Consider the following 21,264-nt stretch of genomic DNA (forward strand, 5'->3'; position numbering starts at 1 on the left):
TTTTTTCTTGAAAGCAACTATGTGTTTTCTTTATATCAATTAATTCGTCTTATTATTTTATGCATAAAAGTATTAAGGTAAGATTCCCAAAAATTGAATGTTTTACAAGATATTTTGTATTTTATGTCAAAATACTTTACAAGCCTCATAACTCGAAAAGTACTTAATAAAAAATAACTTTATTATAGTGTTTTGAAAAGCTCTTGACACCAGCTATTAGATTTTGGAATCAAAAATAGAGGTTTCTATTTAAAAAAACTTAACCTAACCTAGAAATAACCTTGAAGATCAAGCTCAAGGTCAAATTGAAGGTCACCGTTAAATTCCTCGTTGAAAATTACTTCAGAAATGACCTTGACATTTTTCAAAAATACCTTACCTTACATGAGAAAATATTTAGCTGTCCCGGGACTTAATTGACACCCTGTATATATATATATATATATATATTTATTATTATATATATATTTATTATTATATATATATATATATATATATATATATATATATATATATATATATATATACAGGGTGTTCCAGACTTACCGAATAACCGGTTCAGGGTAGACTCCTGACGTTGTTCTGAGACGAAAGTTCCTTTGGCAAAATGTCGAGGGTGTCGTAATTTTGGCGTTATAAAGGGTAAAAAGTTTCCCAATCGATGCGCTGAATTTTCCCGCGCTCAGGGACATCGCACATCAAAGGAGCCCCGTGCATCGCGCAACGATTGACTCGATCGAGCGCGTTCCTCGCGATTGTTCACGCATTCACTGTTCACTGTTTCACAGTACTCCACAGGAAAAGTGGAGTCAGATCCGCCGGAGACCTTGCCGGCCAGTACACGGGCGCACTCCGCGCACGATTTATCTATCCGCGTATCTCGCGTTGAACACGCGACGCGTTTTTGCGTACGTGTGTGGCGAGACTATCGTCGCATCACTTTTCGACACTTTCTTCGCGACATTGACATTCGTATGACCGACAAAAAAGAACAGACTGATTGCTCACCGAATTGCACGAAATCACGACACGCGCGCGGAACTGTCAAGCACTAGCGTGAAGCGTCGTGCGCTCCCGCAATAGAAAATCGATATGAGCACTGCGAGGTATGACCTACCGCGCCTTACGTCAATACGGAGCAATCGATGTGCACTGGCCGGCGAGGTCTCCGGCGGATCTGACTCCATTTTTCTTGTGGAGTACTGTGAAACAGTGAACAGTGAATGCGTGAACAATCGCGAGAAACGCGCTCGATCGAAACAATCGTTGCGCGATGCACGGGGCTCCTTTGATGTGCGATGTCCCTGAGCGCGGGAAAATTCAGCGCATCGATTGGAGAACTTTTGCTCTTCATAACGCCGAAATTACGACACCCTCGACATTTTGCCAAAGGAACTTTCGTCTCAGAACAACGTCAGGAGTCTACCCTGAACCGGTTATTCGGTAAGTCTGAGACACCCTGTATATATATATATATATAATAGTTGTAATAATAAAAATAAAATGTGAATTTTTTCTTTATTATTGACTGATTATAGATATCGATGAGAGAGAGAGAGAGAGAGAGAGAGAGAGAGAGAGAGAGAGAGAGAGAGAGAGAGAGAGAGAGAGAGAGAGAGAGAGAGAGAGAGGGAGAGGGAGAGGGAGAGAGAGAGAGAGAGAGAGAGAGAGAGAGAGAGAGAGAGAGAGAGAGAGAGAGAGAGAGAGAGAGAGAGAGAGAGAGAGAGAGAGAGAGAGAGAGAGAGAGAGAGAGAGAGAGAGAGAGAGAGAGAGAGAGAGAGAGAGAGAGAGAGAGAGAGAGAGAGAGAGAGAGAGAGAGAGAGAGAGAGAGAGAGAGAGAGAGAGAGAGAGAGAGAGAGAGAGAGAGAGAGAGAGAGAGAGAGAGAGAGAGAGAGAGAGAGAGAGAGAGAGAGAGAGAGAGAGAGAGAGAGAGAGAGAGAGAGAGAGAGAGAGAGAGAGAGAGAGAGAGAGAGAGAGAGAGAGAGAGAGAGAGAGAGAGAGAGAGAGAGAGAGAGAGAGAGAGAGAGAGAGAGAGAGAGAGAGAGAGAGAGAGAGAGAGAGAGAGAGAGAGAGAGAGAGAGAGAGAGAGAGAGAGAGAGAGAGAGAGAGAGAGAGAGAGAGAGAGAGAGAGAGAGAGAGAGAGAGAGAGAGAGAGAGAGAGAGAGAGAGAGAGAGAGAGAGAGAGAGAGAGAGAGAGAGAGAGAGAGAGAGAGAGAGAGAGAAGAAGGAGAATGAAGTAGAGAAGGTAAATGAAATCCATACAGGGTGTTAAAGAAAAACTATTCAATATTTTTGTGATAGATAGTACACGTCATATTGAGTAAAAAACCTTAGCAAACATAAGTCAAAAGTTGAACCATTTGTGAAATATAACATTTTTGTATATTAGCATCATGATTGATTTACATTTTTGAATATTAAAATTTACATTTTTGATGTAGAAGCCAGTAGTAAATCAATCATGATGCTAATATACAAAAAAATTAATATCTCAGAAATAGTTTAGTTTTTAACCTATGTTTATTAAGGTTGTTTTATTAGAAATATATATGTGAAATAAAAGTACATATTAAACTGATATATTGTATCTTTTTTTATATTATATATAAAGCTAAATAGCGCGCGCCTGTATTGTTCTAGTATATTTATAAATCACATGGAAAAACAATTAGCATAGATTTGAGATACAATCAGCCAATCGTTTCTCGAATTAGAAATTTTAATGATGCGGAGACCGCTTTAAAAGCAATAAGTAAAAAAAAAACACATAATTTGCATGTACAATTATGAATTGTATATTGTTATTATTATTTACTAAAAGCCTTTTGTTTTTGTATATACATATATTTTATATTTTATTATATTATTCTTTTTTAATTTTGTATAAGTTATTTTTTTAAATTACTTACGGCACCAGTAAAAGGTATGAGAACACCTGCGAAAATATTCGCTAATAAATCAGTAGCTTAGCATCCGATTATCATACAGAAATTAATAAAAAATAATTTGAAAAGGAGATTCTGAGCTTTTAAGTTGCCGAGATTGTGCTGATATATCAATTTGTCTTTGAACTCCGTTCAATTTATTAACGTTGTTTTTTTATGTTTTTCTTTTTTTATTTCAACCAGCTTCCCGTTTTCATTACATTGATTAAGATGAAAATTGTAAAAGGCTGATAGCTAAAATATATGTATTATTGTTCAATAAAGGTCTTTTATACAAGAATATGAAAAGAACAAAATTATAACACATTAATAGCTTTAAAGTATAAAACGTCTATCATAATATAGTTCAATAAAATTCATGATAAGCCACAAATTACGTGAATGTCATAAGCCGAACGTCTATCCTATACTCAAACATAGTGTATAAATCAATTGTTACTATAGATGCCAAAGGCTTTTAAAGAGTTGTCCAAATGGCAAAAAAATCGCCGTCTTTGTGCATACGCGAGAGAAGACAGTACTGACACATCTGAAAATCAAAATTCAGGCACCATTAACGCCATTGAAGAATCCAATTCAACAAAATCATGTAATGAAGGAGTAGTACATGATGATGAAACTATTCATGATATTGACGATTATAATGTGTTATTACCTGAGGAGGAATGGAACACGATTGATGAGGAGGATGAAATAGCCTATACTCAAGAGGAGTTTCTACAAGAGAAACTATCACTTTTGAATGATTTAACAAATTGGGCAATCACTCATAAATTAACTCTGATTTCGGTAACTAATTTATTGAAAATATTGAGATCCCATGGCATGACGGAACTACCGAAAGACGCCAGAACGCTTTTACAGACACCTGCTAAAACCAAAATTATCGAAATGGGTAAAGGACAATTTTGGTACAATGGGATAAAAAGCAATCTATTATCAGCTCTTTCGGATGGCAAAGTTCAACGACCAATGACAAAATCGTTACTTTTTAATATTGATGGCATGTCACCATTCAATAGCTCTGTGCTGCAATTTTGGCCAATTGTATTTATCATTGACGAAATGCCTCATTTACGACCGATGGTTGCAGCGGTTTATTATGGCGAAAGCAAACCGCCACTTCAATTATTCTTTGAGCAATTCGTTGAAGAATTGAAAGATGTTTGCAGTAATGGATTGATCATTGATGGGCATAAAATAAACATTGTAATAAAATGCTTTGTTTGTGACATGCCAGCTCGAAGTTTTATCAAAGGTGCAGTTTTATTAAATGTTTTATCGCGTACACTCTAAATTTGTAGAAGATATTTTATTCCAAGGAGAGTGATGGTTGCGCCAGTCTTGCTTGGAGTGATTTTCACTGAATTTTTACTCCAACAATCCAAAGTAAAAATTCAGTCCGTAGGAGTGAAAAATCACTACAAATAGAACTGGCGCAACCATCACTTTCCTGGCGCAGTTATCACTTTCCATGCAGTAAAAAATCTCATTCCTCAAAATGTACAATGTAAACATATTAATTACATTAATTCATTATTTTAACTTATGAATGTCACATTTGATCCAAAATCCAAAATCGTGTGACTAGTGTAACATAAGTGTTGACTGATAGTCTGGCATATATGGTAAAGGTTATAATCATGTGATAATTGTTATTTGTATATCATTATGGATAAATAATAGGCAATCCGAGTTCAAATGCTGAGTACGGAAGTTGTATAAAATGCACTGTAGTTGGCGAATGGGATCGAAAAGGAAGACACATGAGTTACCCAAGAATTGATTGTCCTCTTAGAACTGATGAGAGCTTCCGCAACAAAACAGACGAAAGTCACCATAAAGAGGATACTCCTTTAACACAGCTACCAATAGATATGATAGAAGATTTTGTTGTCGCGGATTCCCTTCATTTATTCGACTTAGGTTAATTTTCAATTCACACTTTTTTACTATTGCTTTGAGTAGCTATTTTTTTAGTAAATTTAATATAATGTTATTCAGGTCTTATGCGCAAATGTCTGTATGGTTGGCGCGAGGGCAATTACAATTTCCGCACGAAATTGTCCACAGCCCAAGCGGATTTAATGTCAGAGATGCTAAAAGAATTCAATGTAACCAAACCATCTGATTTTCACCGAGCGATAAGGACTCTAAAACATTTAAAATATTGGAAGGGTTCTGAATACCGAGTATTTTTACTGTACCTTGGTCCGGTTATTCTGAAAAATATTTTGCCCACTGAGGTGTACGAACATTTCTTGCTACTTAGTGCTGCTGTTACCATACTTTCATGCAAGCACTATCAACATTATTTACCGGTTGCTGACACGTTTTTAAAACGATATATTGAAGGATTCATTCAGATTTATGGAATTGACTCTATTAGCAGCAATGTTCACAATTTATGTCATGTTATACAAGATGTTAAGAAGTTTGGACCTCTTCCTGGCATTAGCTCATATCCATTTGAAACGTGCCTTGGAGATATGAAAACATTAATACGCAGTGGTCACTTACCGTTGAGCCAAATAAGTAGGAGAATTACTGAATTATCAAAATTACATAATTCAGGTTGTAGAAATGATCAAGGCACATCAATACATGTAACACGCGAAGTAAGAGCCGAAATTCCCGACTTGCCAATGTGCAAGGTTTTTTACGAACAACTCCATTTGGCGAATAATTTTATTTTATGTAATGATGCAAAAAATAAGTATTTCCTGAAAAACAATGGAGATATTGTATTAATGAAAAATGCTACTTATCTTGAAGACAAAATTCATATATATGGTGCTTGTCTTCGAAGTAAATATAATTTTTTTTGTGAGCCTTTTGCTTCATCTTACATAAACATATATGCTTCGAAAGGGAAGATGGTAGTATCATCGGAAGGAGACAGTAAATATATATGCAACATCCATAATCCGACCTTACATTTGATAAATGACATCAAATGTAAATTATATTGCCTTAAATATTATCGCGAATTCGTGTTCTTTCCAATATTACATACATTAGATGTCGAGATTAAAACGTAGATATGAATTTTCAAATTTGTATATTTGTTTTTTAAACATATACCTATATAAATCTTCGCTCAATCTTGAATATATTATATATAATTTAAACAGTGTGTATATTACAATTATTTTGCTTTGCATGTACCCCCGTATTAATAACGACATAATGCTAGTTTTATGTTGAGTTTGTTAAGCATATTGAGTAGAATTTACAGTCACTTCCAGTAAAACAATAAGGAATTTTCATTTTGGGGAGGATCATAATAAATCATTTTGTATATTTTTTTCAATTTTTGTTAAGTAAAAAATTGCTATTTTTTTTTTAAGTATATCATATAGAACATATTTTCATAGAAATTATAATACTGTATGTTTTTTCCTAACTGCAGTATTTGGAAAGATTACAAGCTAAATAGTGTTTAATTTTTTTATTTAAATTGTTGAAAATTTCTTAGGACTCAAAAAAAACCAGCACTGATTTCATACAGTACTATTACATAATAATTACAGAAGAAATCAAAAAGAAGGAAGCAAAATCAACAAAATCTTCGATTTTAGTAACATGCCCCGTATAATATAAATTCGAAATATGTATGATACACGCATTACTTTTCCAGAATGGCATTCCACGTTCTCGTGTACGACGAATACTGTATAACAGTACGCGCATCCTGGATGAACCGGGAAGAATCAACATTTAAAATACCCCAAAAGAGCAGCATGCTGACCCAGGCATGCTTGAAAAATCTGTCGCCAATGGATGATTGGGTCGAAGAAAAATTTAGAAGAAGTTTTCGATCTTTCGGTATGCTTTACGTTATATCTTTTATTAAATACAACAACAAAAATATATGTATTTATATATATAATTGGTATGTATAATTTCAGACACTTTTGAGACAGCACGTACCGTGGAAATAGCAACAGCCGAAATGTCTGCCTCGGATGAAGACCTCATCGTTTCAAAATCATTAGCGGGGGGTAATACAGCTGAAAAAAGACTGATCAAAAAACGTACTTTTTATGGGGACTCCACTTCTGATGAAAGTATGCAATACGAGGATATGTAGACAAAGTTCTTATCAAATGAAATTGTAGAATTAAAATTTCGAAAATTTATAGACCAACGAAAGGAGAAAAAAGTACGAAAAACATCAAATAAAGGATCAAGTGAGCTGAAAACGAACTCTGCATTCAGTAAGACAGGTTTGTTATTTATTTCTGTGCGTAATGCAATACTTCATTGGAATAAAAAAGGACTCTTTTAATAATAAAAGATTATTGATTTGTAGCCTGCGGATCTTCAAAAGTTAATAATTTCGACAATGTTTTCGAACAATGCCTTATTGAGAGCCAATTTGAGAGTAATTCACGGGATAACGAATTGGAGCTGGAGCGTGACGCAGGTGCGATATTCATTTTTAAATTTATGATCAATCAAATTTAACTATAAGTTCATCCAGTTCACCTAATGTAAATGATATAAGTATGATTTAAGATATAAATATCTTATATTGTGTACTTTTTTTACAGAAGAACAACAAGCGACAAACAAAAAAAAATCGAAGCAGCAATCTAAAACAGAAACGGCTGAAGGTATCGTTATTTGGAAGCGTTACTTCTTTTTTGACATATCCGTGTTATCAGTATCACATCAGTAGTTGCATAATATATTTCATTTATTAGTAGGTGCAGAAGTTTCAAATTTGCCAGTATTTTCCGATTCAATTCAAATTTGGCCGATTGACAACGCAGAAATGGATAATAATGAAATGAATGATAATCATGATATTAATAATGGTGCAGCATTTTCTGGTAAATTTTGTTATATTTTTACTGTAACTGTGCATGTTATACAAAACAATATAAATAATTTTATTTTAATAATTTCGTATTTTTATGTTTTTAGAAAAATGGGACCTACTTTTTAGCAAATTGGCCTATATGGAACGGAAACTGAACCAAATTATTCTGTTAATGAGCGATGGAAGAGGAGCAGCCCAAAATGTAGCTGAAGTGCCAGATTTTTCGCTTCTACCAGATTTCCCTCTTACAACAGTGGACCAGTTACAAGCCTGCAACGCAAAATTCGAGGATAAAGATATTCGGCAACTATTTGTAAGTATTTTGTTAAAAAACTAATTATTAATATACATGGCCGTGCATTACATTTGCAATATAACACCGAAAGTTAGTTTAAAAAAATTGTACATTTTAGCTCAAGTATTACCTTCATCAATTTATAGTCATGCAAGAAAAGGAAGTATACTCATTAAAATACGAACAATTCTCAATTAAATGATTCCTTCTTGCATATGGTTATTATTTTAATATCTGTGAATAATAATTACTTAGGATTACACTTTAATATATCCATGTATTATTTCCGTGTTATAATTTTGTATTTTGTAACGTCCCGCAAAAATTTTATTTTTTTTTTATGAGAATAAAACGCAAAAAATTTTTTTTTTTTTTTTAAATTTTAATCAAAGTAAAACGTTAAGAAAAATTAGCAAAAGTTGTAAAGGACGAAGAATGAAAAGTTATGAAAAATATTGTAAAGAATGAAAAATGAAAAGTTATAAAAGGTTGTTTAAAGGATGAAGAATGAAAAGTTATGAAAAATGTTGTGTTACGTCCTGATCAGACTTCACGATTCTTTTCTTTTATTTAAATACCAGACCTAGTAAACACGGGACCAACAAAAAACTTTTAAAGAATATTATAACGCCAGAGCTGTTTTTCTCACGAGACACCATGAGCTCGAACTTTCTTACAGAGAAAAATAGCAAGGGGGATAGATATTTGAAAATACCTTGGTCGGTCAGCGTGCCTATCGTCGTCAGAAAAATCATAAAAGTCAAAACTTGCGGTAACCGGAGTCTTTAGTCGACTCCAGATGTTTAAAGTAGGAAATAAAAACTGGCACTAGCTAGCCATATACTTGGATTCTGCCTACGGGAACCCTAATAGATAGGATTTTACCGAGTGACGATCGGGTAATGACCACAGTCGCACGCCTAGAAGGCATGACACCTGATACGGTGCACGTGTTCAGTAGGTCTGGGAAACCGAGATGCATTAATCGCACTCTCCACGCGACCCCAGGGCCACGCGACAGTCGTAAACTGTCAAATTTATTAGATCAGTGACCCAAGGCCTCGCGAACTCATATACCGATTCTCAACCCTCCAATCCGAAAGCCGGGAATCGGGGCAAGCACCTCTATAGACCACCCTTCATTCCGTCGTACGGTCTAAAGACTACGCCCACCTAGATCTTAAGACACTGAGATGCACCCCACCTATACTAATTAACACCAACCGGGTTACGCCACCTCAAAAACCTACCCCCATCGCATATGGACCCGAAACGACGCTATTCCTTATTCGTTAGGGCCCCTTTCTTCCTACCCCCATTCCAAGTAACTTAATTACCTAAACCTAATCCTATTAGTTAAAAATGACGCCATCCTCCCCCACATTAAAAATCTTCTCACAAGACTAATTCCTATTCGATCCCCGCTTCAAAAACCTAAGATTTTCCAAATGGATCCACCCCAAGGAAAGGGTATAAAAACCCGTGTTTTGGTGGCTCCAAGCGCAATTATACCCAATTAGTCACTCAGTTATCAAGCAAGTTTCGCCAAGTCCTTAAGACAGTTTTCCGAGTAGTTCTGGCCGCGAAATAAAAAAGGTCGATACTTTGTCACGACCAAGTAGAGGGTTCATCACCCTGACGACACCATCCAGCAGCAGGGTGCCCACACGTTGACAAAAGGGTCCGACGCCTACACACCATCCCTCAACGGGGCGCCTGCTCAAAACCACCGTACACATTCAACGCGATCCGAAACTACTCTGCAACGAGTAAGTCAGTTCATTTCTCTTTATTTTATTATTTCTTCTGTCCTCCCTCCGGAAAAATAAAACACTCACACACACACACACATACACACACACACTTGTAAAGAATACATAAATAAAATTATTAATATATGCGATTAAGAATTAAGTTTTTGTATCCTAATTATAAATTCAATCAAATTAAAATGTTGTCTTTAATAAATTAAACTTTTGTTCTTTTTCATTTAACCACACCCTCCTCGTTCGTCACCCCCCTCACACCTTCCCTCTCAAATTGCGCACAAAGGTTCCGCCCCGGGTAATAGGGATTCAATTCCTTGACCCAAAAAGGGAACCACGAGCGGTTGACTTGTTGACGGAGTAAAAACGACTCTTCCAGTCGCTGACCCGTCGCAAGTCCTAAACGTGCCGCTCGGCTCGTGCGGTCAGGTCCGTTTACGTCGATCGCCGAGCCCAACGAAAAAATTCTACATCTATCAGGACGTAACAGTTGTAAAGAATGAAAAATGAAAAGTTATAAAAGTATGTGTAAAGAATGAAGAATGAAAAGTTATGAAAAATTGTGAAAGTATGTGTAAAAGAACAAAAATGAAAAATTATTAAAAGTTGTGAAAATATGCCTAAAGGTATAAAAATAGAAAGTTAGAAAAATTTAACTTTTGTTTACAAATAATATTTATTTTTTCGAAAAATCGAAAAATTTAAAGAATTTAAGTTTTGGGAAATTTGTTTATAAAACTTATGAAAACATGTTTAAAAGTATAAAAACAAAAATTTAGAAAATTATAAAGTTTGTTTACAAAAAATGTTTATTTACAAAAAATAAAAAAATATAAAAATTTTAAGATTTTTAAAAATTTGTTTATTTATAAAAATTTTATAAACAAATTATTTAATTATTATTAACAATTATGGAAATATCATTTAGTTTATTTATGTATAACTTTATAATTTTAAGCAAGCGAAACCTTAGTTAACATTGTTAAAAACGTAAAAATTTAATTAATTATAAGTATAGCAGTACCGCTGTGCAACAATATGATTGATAAAATTATTAATATTATAAAAAAACTAATGAACGAACGAAAATCGAATTTCACTAAGAGTCGCCCATATATGTCTCGACTTCTTTCCATGACTCAAGAAAGAGTTAATTAAAAAATAGTGTGAGTGCACACTCTATGTAAGGTATGCATAAGTCATGCCGAAATTAATTAAAAAGGTGATGCGAGTTCACCCTCTATGTAGCGCATGCATAAGTCATGCCATAATTTGGGGACGAGCCTAAGGAATCCCCTCCACTGAACGCGCCGGGAGAGCTCTGCAGTTGCGCGGGCCCCCACTGTAGCGACACTCGAAAACTAACCATTGACTAGTACGGACGTGCCGGTTAGTACGCTCCGCTTAAAATACTTCATTAGAAGGTAGCCGTCGTAGAAGTCGGACGTGTCTCAGCACACGATCCTGTATACGCGTAGACGCGAAATAATTATAAAAGACGACGACATATATTGCGGTAAGACTTATTAAGTCTAATTCGAGTCCCGCGAATTGTTATTTGAAAGAAATAAATGTAACTTTGAATTTCTACGTCAATCGTATTGTAATAATTGCCTAGAAATAGCATTTAATTTAAATTAAAGTTGTACGTTCTCATTTTATTCTATAATTTTAATAAAGTGTAATCAGTATAAATTATAATTGACTAATTTAAATTCTTTTTCTATATTAAGAATTTTAAAAGTAATAAAAGATAAAAGTGCAGTAAGCGAACGAGATCTGCCACTGACATCAGCCAGCAGCTACTCACTATTAAGGAAGACTGGCACCATTTACAAAGTTCATACATATTGCTGGTATTTAATGATTTATTAAATTATTATAATTTTTATTAAAACTCAGAAAAGGGAGCATACGTATACGGTCCCAATTTAAGAAGGGTACGAAGATACTAAGTAATTGCCAGCTTGATAATCGTTATTAACCATTCGCATTTAAAGGTAAGATAGAAATTTAGGAAATAGTGTTAAACTATTATTAAGTGTTCCCTTAAACAATTCTTTCACATATGAATAATTTTATATATTAATAATTTTATTAAATAAATTTTTTATAAACAATATTTTATTAAATTTTTTTTTGTAAACAATTATTTTTATTGATTAAATTTTTTTTTGTAAACAATTATTTTTATTGTAAATTTTTTTTTTGTAAACAATTATTTTTATTGATTAAATTTTTTTTGTAAACAATTATTTTATTGATTAAATTTTTTTTTGTAAACAATTATTTTTATTGATTAAATTTTTTTTTGTAAACAATTATTTTTATTGATTAAATTTTTTTTGTAAACAATTATTTTTATTGATTAAATTTTTTTGTAAACAATTATTTTTATTGATTAAATTTTTTTTTGTAAACAATTATTTTTATTGATTAAATTTTTTTTTTGTAAACAATTATTTTTATTGAATAATTTTTGTAAACAATTATTTTTATGGATTAACTTTTTGTAAACAAAATTTTTTTTTGTTGATTAAATTTTTATAAACAATTGTTTTGGTATTATTTAAATTTCTATAAACAATATTTTATAATATTAATTATTATTATTATTAAATTGGACAGGCAAACAGTAAGATTCCAAATTTTGTTTTTTTTTATTAGATGACACATCAGATCACCATAGATTATAAGAGACATCCTATCGTAGAGTTACTTCCTAGGTTTAATATAAATTTAAGCAGAATATTTATAGACAGATTCATATATTGTGTCAAGTCTTATTATGCACAAAAGTCGCCCAGGGATGCAGCAGTGATCTGCTACACTTGTTTGGCGAAAGGAACTCCAGAATTTAGAGCAGGGCACATATTAAAACTGCGCCACAAAGTTAAATTTTATATTGAAAAGAGAGTCTATGTCTGTGCTATTTGTAAATTATCCCTTGCCCAAGTAAGAAACATTAGGGAATGCCATGCGTGTACTTATCACTATAATCATCTTCTAACCCTATTTTCTGACCTCGAACTTAAAAGATTCTACCAATACATTCCTTCCCAAACTTTAACCCTTAGGTCTATAACTGTTACAAACGTAGATTTAAGAAACGCATATAAATATCACGGGCTTATATTAACCAGAATTATCTTGAAATTTATTAAGGATAGGTTAAATTTAAGGTTCCTAGATTACCGCGAAATGGTCGGAGGCGACACTAATATTTATATAATATAATAAAAATGAATATTTTATCTACATTTTTCTCAAATTTTATTAGTTACAACATATACATATAAAAGGAAAGGGAGGAATAAAATGAACATCCACTCGTAAGAAGAATTAAATCTTTATTTCGACCTGTGGAAAACATACCTATATCCTCCAAGGACCGAACACCTTCTGCAGAACCAGTTGGCCCGCGACCTTGGAAGTGACCACCTGTGGAGCAAACCACATTAATAAAACTGGTGACAGCGGCTAAAACAACCCTAATAGTAACCAGGAGACGGGTAACCATCATTTCCATTAATTTGGACGACAAGGGCCTCTTGCTCCTGGAATCATACACCATTTGTGCGTTCCGTCGGCACGGGACGTGACAATTTATTCATTCTTTGTTATTTTTTTCCGAAAATATATACAAATTTAAGAATTTCATATTATATGTTTTCTTACAGATTCGAAAAATGTCGCTACTAGGCGGAGAAACTTTAAAAAACCGTGTCCGGAACATTATGTCCGAGACTTTTGGACATGAACTGGCGACTAAGTGCACGTGGACGGGGCAAAATAAAAAATTGAGGCTCCGACAATCGAAAGTGTCCGACGTCATTGTTGGTAAAATTTAATGAACATTCTTCATAAGCGAACAATATCCATTAAGGAGCCTGAATAACCTTTATGAAATATTTTTTTATTAAGGTGATTCAGACCTTTTAAGAGATATAATTTCGCAAGGAATCATTGGGACTATGACAAGTTCCTTGGCGGATAAATGTCCATTTGTACAGAAAAATGTATACATACACTTTTCACACATTTTAAAAATAATTCATATGGTTTTGAAACTTTTCTTTATTCTATTTTCGTACTGTTTGTATAATTCATGTAGGTTTGGGTACATTTTCAGAGATCTGCATAATATTTCATACATTTTTTAATGAAAATACATATATATATTTAAATTACTAGGAAAATTTAATAATATATTTATAAATATTGAAAACTACAAATTTATAGGTTTTTATTGCAATTTTAACAACTTACGAAACTGTATTACAACCATGATATACATATATTATACTGCATTATACTGTATTAACGGATTATAGAAATTTAAAAATATTTATGATCGATATTATGAGAAACTATATGTTATAATGTAAATTAATTTCTATCGAAACTTTTGGTCATTTTTGCTGAGATTCTAGAAATTTTTGGTACAATTTTTCCGCCAAGATTCTTTTTACAACTATAGTTGCAATGATTTCTGTTGAAGCTTTCAATATATTCAGGTATTGAATATAATGTGCGTTTTTTCAACCATCTCTCGTCGATAAGAAGTACAATATTTCATAACAGTAACAATGTCCGAAAGTTTATTGTGGCAGGCTGTAATTTGTAGATGCAACACATATGTATTTATGTGAATATTACTATAACATCCTATTAAAAAAAATTATTCGATTGCGATTACATTTGTATTGTAGAAACTGTTATGAAGAATAGCAAGGCGACTATCAGCGAGGTAGAATTATTAGTAGTTATACTATGGGAGTTCTGATCCAAGCATCTGAGGGGGTGCGCGGGTGAAGGGCGGAAGAGGTTGAGGAAGAGGGGGTAATGACGTCATCGTTTTGGAGGAGAGGGGGTAATGACGTCATCGTTTTGTAGGAGAGGGGTAATTTCGGAGTGGAGGGGGTGACGAGGGAGGTGCGGGGGAGAGGGGAAGGTATTGGATTACATAAATTCCTGGAAGAGATAAGATAAGGATTGTTTATATAAACATGAGTCATATAGAGATAAAAATTGTTTATACAAAGGGTATCGGATTACACTGCGTCAGCACTTTTGGAATAGAGGGGGTGACGAGGGAGGTGAGGAGAAGGTATCGGATTACATCAATTCCTGGAAAAGATAAGATAAGGATTGTTTATACAAAAATGATTTATAGTTCCGAGAATTGTTTATACCCAGGGAGAAACACAAGATCGGATATACGTCTATTAGATGTCGGAGCCATCTAGTCTAAAATAATGTCTAGAAATATCTAAATTAGATGCCATGTAATTTTGTGTCATTTATTTCCCTATACAAAATTAAAACTTAATATTTACACAATAGCGATGTATTGTTTATCAAACACTGTTTAGATTACAAATTATCTTTCGGCATCTAATAGATGTCTAATAGACTTCTAACAATAAGTAAATATATTAATGCAATATAGCCTCATCAGGATAAAAACACAAAAATTTTGTGGTTAAAAAAATAATCTCATAAAATGTATTTTCTAATATTAATATTTACTTTGTATTTGCGCGAATCAATTTCTGTCTGTCATGATTTTGGAGATTATAAAATTAATAATGATGTCTACATATATGGTCGATAGCTATACCTGCAAAAAGAAAGAGATAGCATTATGTCTGTCCTCTTTTACCCGAGGCTGTCAGCAGCATATACAATTAAATAACCCCCTCTGTCTTGGTCAACTTTTATCTAAACCATTTTTTTGTAGATACCGTAATTTGGAAGATATTCGGATCCATAGATTAAAATGACTCACCCTGTATAATTATAATCGATTATAAATTGTTCTTTAATATTATATTATATTAATATTATATATATATATATAATATTTTTACGGAAAAATTGTTTTAGTAATTTTGATTTTTGCGGGTGCTATATTGACCAATCAATATCGATCATTTATATGATTGGTTACGTTGCCTTTCATACCGCTCAGGCTCAACAAGTATTGCCGCGCGAATGCCGTAACCTATTCACGTGTTCACGTGCTGTGCTGTCTTGTGTCTCGTGTGTGCTGCTATAAAACAGTGAAAAATGGATAATGAAAAGAAACCGGTAAGTGCACGATTTTTTTCCCAAGGAAAAATTGATTGTGCTTTATCTTGTGATTTAATATCTTTGTGTACTTTAAAGTAAAATATTACGCTTTTAGGTTAGTTCGCATTTGCAAAAGTTCGCGTTGCATCGCATTGTACACTCTTTAGTTCTTTTTTCTCTCCAACGCCTGAATATAACGTTCTTCTCATTTTAAGTGCGAATTGTATACAAGTGTACAAAATAGCAACGCAACAATAACAAACCTTTTGTTTGTTTTACTTCTAATAATGTATAAACTCAATTTTTAGATTATACTTCTTTAAAGATTTTGTCAACTTTGTCTTATTAAAATTTTAGATCTAGAAAATATTAGATTATTTTTTATCTTAGAGTATTAGTAAAATTGAACTTAACAAATTTTATAATAAATATAATTAAATATTGTGTATGTATTTGCAAAGAAATTTGAATAATGTAGAAATGTATCGTATAATATATTCTACTGTAGTAATATAAGTACCTACTTTAGAAATCTTATAAATATTATTATATTATATATATTACAATTATGTACTGTGTTAAATGTATATTATGCAGTATTGTTTTAAGGCTCAGTGAAACATATACTAAGAAAAAATACAGCATTGTAGTGTATGCGTCAAATGATATTAAAGATATAAATGCGCAAGCATCCTACAATGCTGTATTTTTTCTCAGTATATGTTTCAGTGATCCTTAAAACAATATTGCATATTATAATAAAACAATGTACTTATGTACTACATATAAATAAATCTGACATTACATTACACGAGGCTATAATTTTGACAATTCATTAATATATATTAACAATCCGTTGGGTTAAGCCCATATCAGACTACGTATTAAAGATTGAAGATTGGAATTTAATTAATCAGGACAGAAGACTAAAATTTCTTTGTTCTGTTTAGTCAAATTTCAATTTTAATTGTTAATGCATGGTTTGATACGAGCTTTATATAAGCTTTATATAAGGCGTCTAATCAACATTTATAAGACATCTACAAGACGTCTAATAGATGTGTCTAATAGAAATCATTTCGACGTCTACCGAGATGCAAAAATCAACTTATTTTAGATCTATCGAATAGACGTCAACTAGACATCTATTCGACTTTACGTTTCTCCCTGGGCATCCTTTGGTGCAGGTTTTATCTACGCATCAAAGTAAAGCGCCTGTAGAAATTTCATCATCGCTATTTTTAAAAAATACAATGGAAGGGGTGATAAGGATTGTTTACACAAGTTTTAGGCACCATGTGGCCAGATTTCAATTTGTGTGACATCATCGCTATTTTTAGATCATAGGCCCTTATGCAGCCACTTTTAGGCGCCATGTTGTCAGATTTCAAGTTGCATGACATCATCGATATTTTTAATTAGTGTCATGTGCAACAAGCGGGTATATAAAGCAAGTGAGAAAAATATGAATTTTCAAAGGCAATCGCAATGGAGAAGGAGCGCGATCTTACCGTACGAGCAGTGAACATTAAAACGTTGGGAGAGTTCCTTCCATGGGACTACGAGTGCGACGAATACTTCGATTCTCTGAGGGAAAAATGTCGCAAGAGACAACGAACCGGAGTAGTCAACTCTCTGGTGGCGCAAATTGTGCGTCTGGAGGGTGTGAGGAACACCCTGCACGAGCGTTTTGTGCCCATCGGTGCTGGATACGGCGGATACGAGAAGAAGGGCTACACGTGGAAGGAGATCGAGACGGCGTTTAGGAACCGTGTGCTGACGGGTGCGGTTGTCAATTCCGACTTCATCGATCCTCGTGAATTTTTGGAAAATATAAAAAATACGGTTATTGAGCGGATCCAGAGCGTCATGGCGGAGCATGGAAACGTTAAAATCAACACCGCATTCAACGGGGAATTTATCGCGGGTAACAAGACAGCCGTGAAGACCATCGCCACGAAGAATCATGAGATATATCCAACATCTGATTTACAAGAGTGGTACACGAAGCATGTGGTTGACGTCATACAGGCATCTCTGGAGGAGTTTCAGGAACACGACAGCGGATGGGCGTTGTGACGTATCCTGAACCTAACAATCAACGTCAACAAGTTGAATCCTCTACGCGCAGGGTGCCACATCGAGTTACCGCGGAAAATTATGTTAAAAAAGGCGGTGGTCAACGTGAAATCAAACGATAATGCGTGCTTTGCGTTGGCAGTCGTCGCCGCTTTACATCCAGCGGAAAAACACCCGGAAAGAACAATCGAATATCCACATTACTCGACGATGCTCAACCTGTGCGGCATAGAGTTCCCCATGACGCTTCCATAAATATCAAAATGCGAGAAACTGAACACCATCTCCGTCAACGTTTTCACTATAGAAGACTCCAAAATCATCCCTCTGCGTCTCACTGATGATAAAAAAGAGAAGCATGTCAACCTTCTCTATGTGCACGGAAACAACGAGGCACATTTTGTGTACATCAAGGATCTGTCTCTGTTTTGTGTCAGCAGGGATAAAATATATCCACACTGTGGTTCCGTATATAAAAAATTAGTTTATTGATATTGTACAAGTTTGTGGGTTTTTACACACACTAATGTTGCGACGACGCTTAGGGGCCTTCGTACGCCCTGAGTCGCATGGACTTGACACACACTAATGTTTTGCGACGACGCTTAGGGGCCTTCGAACGCCCTGAGTCGCATGGACCTCGCCTAGGGGCGTTATATCTTTCACCCTGAGTCCTGGTGGTCGGACGAACCGCGACAACGCCTAGAGACGAATCGTCTTGAGTCGCGTGTTTATTGTTTTGGATATGCACACACACACACACACACTCGATATCGTTTTCTTATGTTTGATCGTGTGAACCTTTCGAAAATAGTCTAGATGTAGAACCGTCGACTAGCTCGGGCAGAACAGTATTGAATCCTATTTTAGCCTTTCCAAGCTAAGTTTCTTGGATCCGGCTTCTGATTGGTTCTGAATCCGATTGGTTCATATACATAAGGTGACATCAACAATATGCCGACAAAGGTTGTTGTTTTTAAATTTACCCACGATGAAAAAGATCAAAAAATACCGCCGATATAAAAAAAGTCAGAAAGTACCGCCGACGCTATCGTTAGACATTGCGCGGCCTTTAGATCTTCGCCGAATTTATAAGATCCGTGTGTGTATGTGTGTGTATGTGTATGTATGTTAACGCATTATTCCGTCCGACCTTATATTTATTTTCTATTATTGCTTTATTGCAATATTAATTTATGTGCACAACGCATAGAGAGCTCTCATACGTGACATACTCCCCCCGTTGAGAGAGTACGATCAACTATCGCATCGTTATATTTGTATTTCGCTTATAATCGCATGTATGGTGTGTAATATAGTATGTTCGGCGATTACGTATTACGCCTTTACGTGAACATACAAGAATATATGTATATATATATATATATATATATATATATATATATACGTATACGCTGTACAATTAATTACAGAAAACGTTATACAAAATTGTCCGATTATTTTTCAATTGGTAGCGGGCATAAGACCTTCACGGTTCTTTTTATTTCTCCATTGGCGGTTTTAATAGTGACAGTCCGTGTTATACCATCTTCGCCAGGATGTAGTTTTGTGATCCTGCCCATCGCCCATTGAGTACATGGTAGGTTCTTGTCCTTTATCAGCACGACAGTGTCTAATTTAACTTGTGAGCCATCCTTGACCCATTTGTTGCGTATCTGAAGTTCATTCAGGTATTCGAGATACCAGCGTGTCCAAAAATCCTGTCGGACCTTAGTAATATGTTGCCAGGTAGATAGGCGGTTGACTGGAACAGAGGACAAGTCGCCCTCCGGCAAAGCCGTAATAGGTTTGCCAATTAAATAATGTGCTGGTGATAATACTAAAACATCGTTTGGATCGGTTGATATGGTAGTAATTGGTCTTGAATTTAAAATACCCTCGACTTCGGTTACGAAAGTGGTCAATTCCTCAAACGTGAATAAAGAATCCCCCACAACGCGTTTGAAATGGTGTTTAAAAAGTTTTACGGAGGATTCCCATAATCCACCAAAATGGGGCGCTATTGGCGGTATGAAATGCCAAGTAATTCTATGAGCATTTGCAAAATTATTTACGAGAGATTTATGTGTCTCGGAGTTGAATAACTTGTACATTTCTTTCAATTGATTATGTGCGCCTACGAAATTAGACCCGTTATCAGAATAAATGTTTTCTGGCAAGCCTCTTCTTGCTATGAATCGGCGCAATGCCGCGAGAAAACCGTCAGAAGATAAATCACTCACGACTTCTAAGTGTAACGCTTTGATTGTCATACACACGAACACGCACACGTATGCTTTTATTCGCGTTCTGTTACGGAATTTTTTTTCTTTAATGTAAAATGGGCCGCAATAATCTATGCCGGTGTTGGCAAAGGGCAAAGCTTCACGTATACGAACTGATGGAAGATTTCCCATTTTATAATCTATTGTATTAGCATCAAAACGTACACAGCGCGTGCAAGTGCGTATGATTTTACGTACTCGATTCCGACCATCTGACAACCAAAATTTTTGTCGCAATATATAAAGCGTGGTTTGAATGCCGGTATGATAATGTGTTTCGTGTATCTCACGAATAATACAGTCTGTTAAATGGTGTCGATTCGGAAGTAGAATGGGATGTTTTTGCGCGAATGTCAATTTAGACAATTGAATACGCCCTCCAACGCGAATCAAGTTATTTTCGTCCAAAAATGGGTTTAAATTGGCGATTTTACTTTTGCTCACCGAAGTCTTGCCTTGTTGCAGTCTTTTAATTTCGTCCGAAAAACTAATCGCTTGAAGAATTTTTAACGTTCGTACTTCCGCTTCGTTTATTTCTTCCGCGCTTAATGGCCCAATGTATTTATTTGTTTGCCGAACTCGAAGGCAATATGCGATGATTCTGAGTACCTTTGAATATGAAGAGTATCTTTCAAAAATTCCCAAATCGCTATATGTAGTCGATAAACAAATATTTCTTTTCAACTCCGGTATTTCGTTGCATTGCAAAACATCGGTAGGCCAATCGGTTTCGTTCTTACCTAACCATGTCGGACCTGTACGCCAGGTAAGATTTCGTAAAAAATCACGCGGTAATTGACCTCTCGAAATTGCATCTGCTGGATTATCTTCTGATTTTACGTGTTGCCATTCATGGCTACCGGCTAGTTCCTGTATTGCTATTACGCGGTTTGCTACGTATGTTTTCAATAAATGCGGCTGTGTTTTTAACCAATGTAATACAATGGTCGAATCACACCAGAAAACGACCTTGTCAGGCGTAATATCTAAC

General features: G+C 34.8%; 1 protein-coding gene across 1 annotated transcript; it reads right to left on the minus strand.

The window, feature by feature from the left end:
• Positions 1–18,188: 18,188 nt before the first annotated feature.
• Positions 18,189–21,021, minus strand: LOC137001658 (uncharacterized). The gene is made up of 3 exons (XM_067360766.1): positions 21,014–21,021; positions 19,535–20,037; positions 18,189–18,325 (listed from the first exon to the last, which is right to left on the minus strand). Exons 1-3 carry the CDS (start codon positions 21,019–21,021, stop codon positions 18,189–18,191), a joined length of 648 nt encoding a protein of 215 aa, XP_067216867.1.
• Positions 21,022–21,264: the final 243 nt, after the last annotated feature.

The sequence above is a fragment of the Linepithema humile genome, chromosome 8 (genome assembly GCF_040581485.1).
Source record: "Linepithema humile isolate Giens D197 chromosome 8, Lhum_UNIL_v1.0, whole genome shotgun sequence".
NCBI classification, from domain to species: Eukaryota; Metazoa; Arthropoda; class Insecta; order Hymenoptera; family Formicidae; genus Linepithema; species Linepithema humile.

What these genes read in the sequence shown, in the direction of transcription:
- LOC137001658 (XM_067360766.1), bottom strand. An exon ending in ACTACATCCTGGCGAAGATG is followed by an intron (nt 18,326 to 19,534) that starts GTATAACACGGA and finishes TTTTATCATCAG; the next exon opens with TGAGACGCAGAGGGATGATT.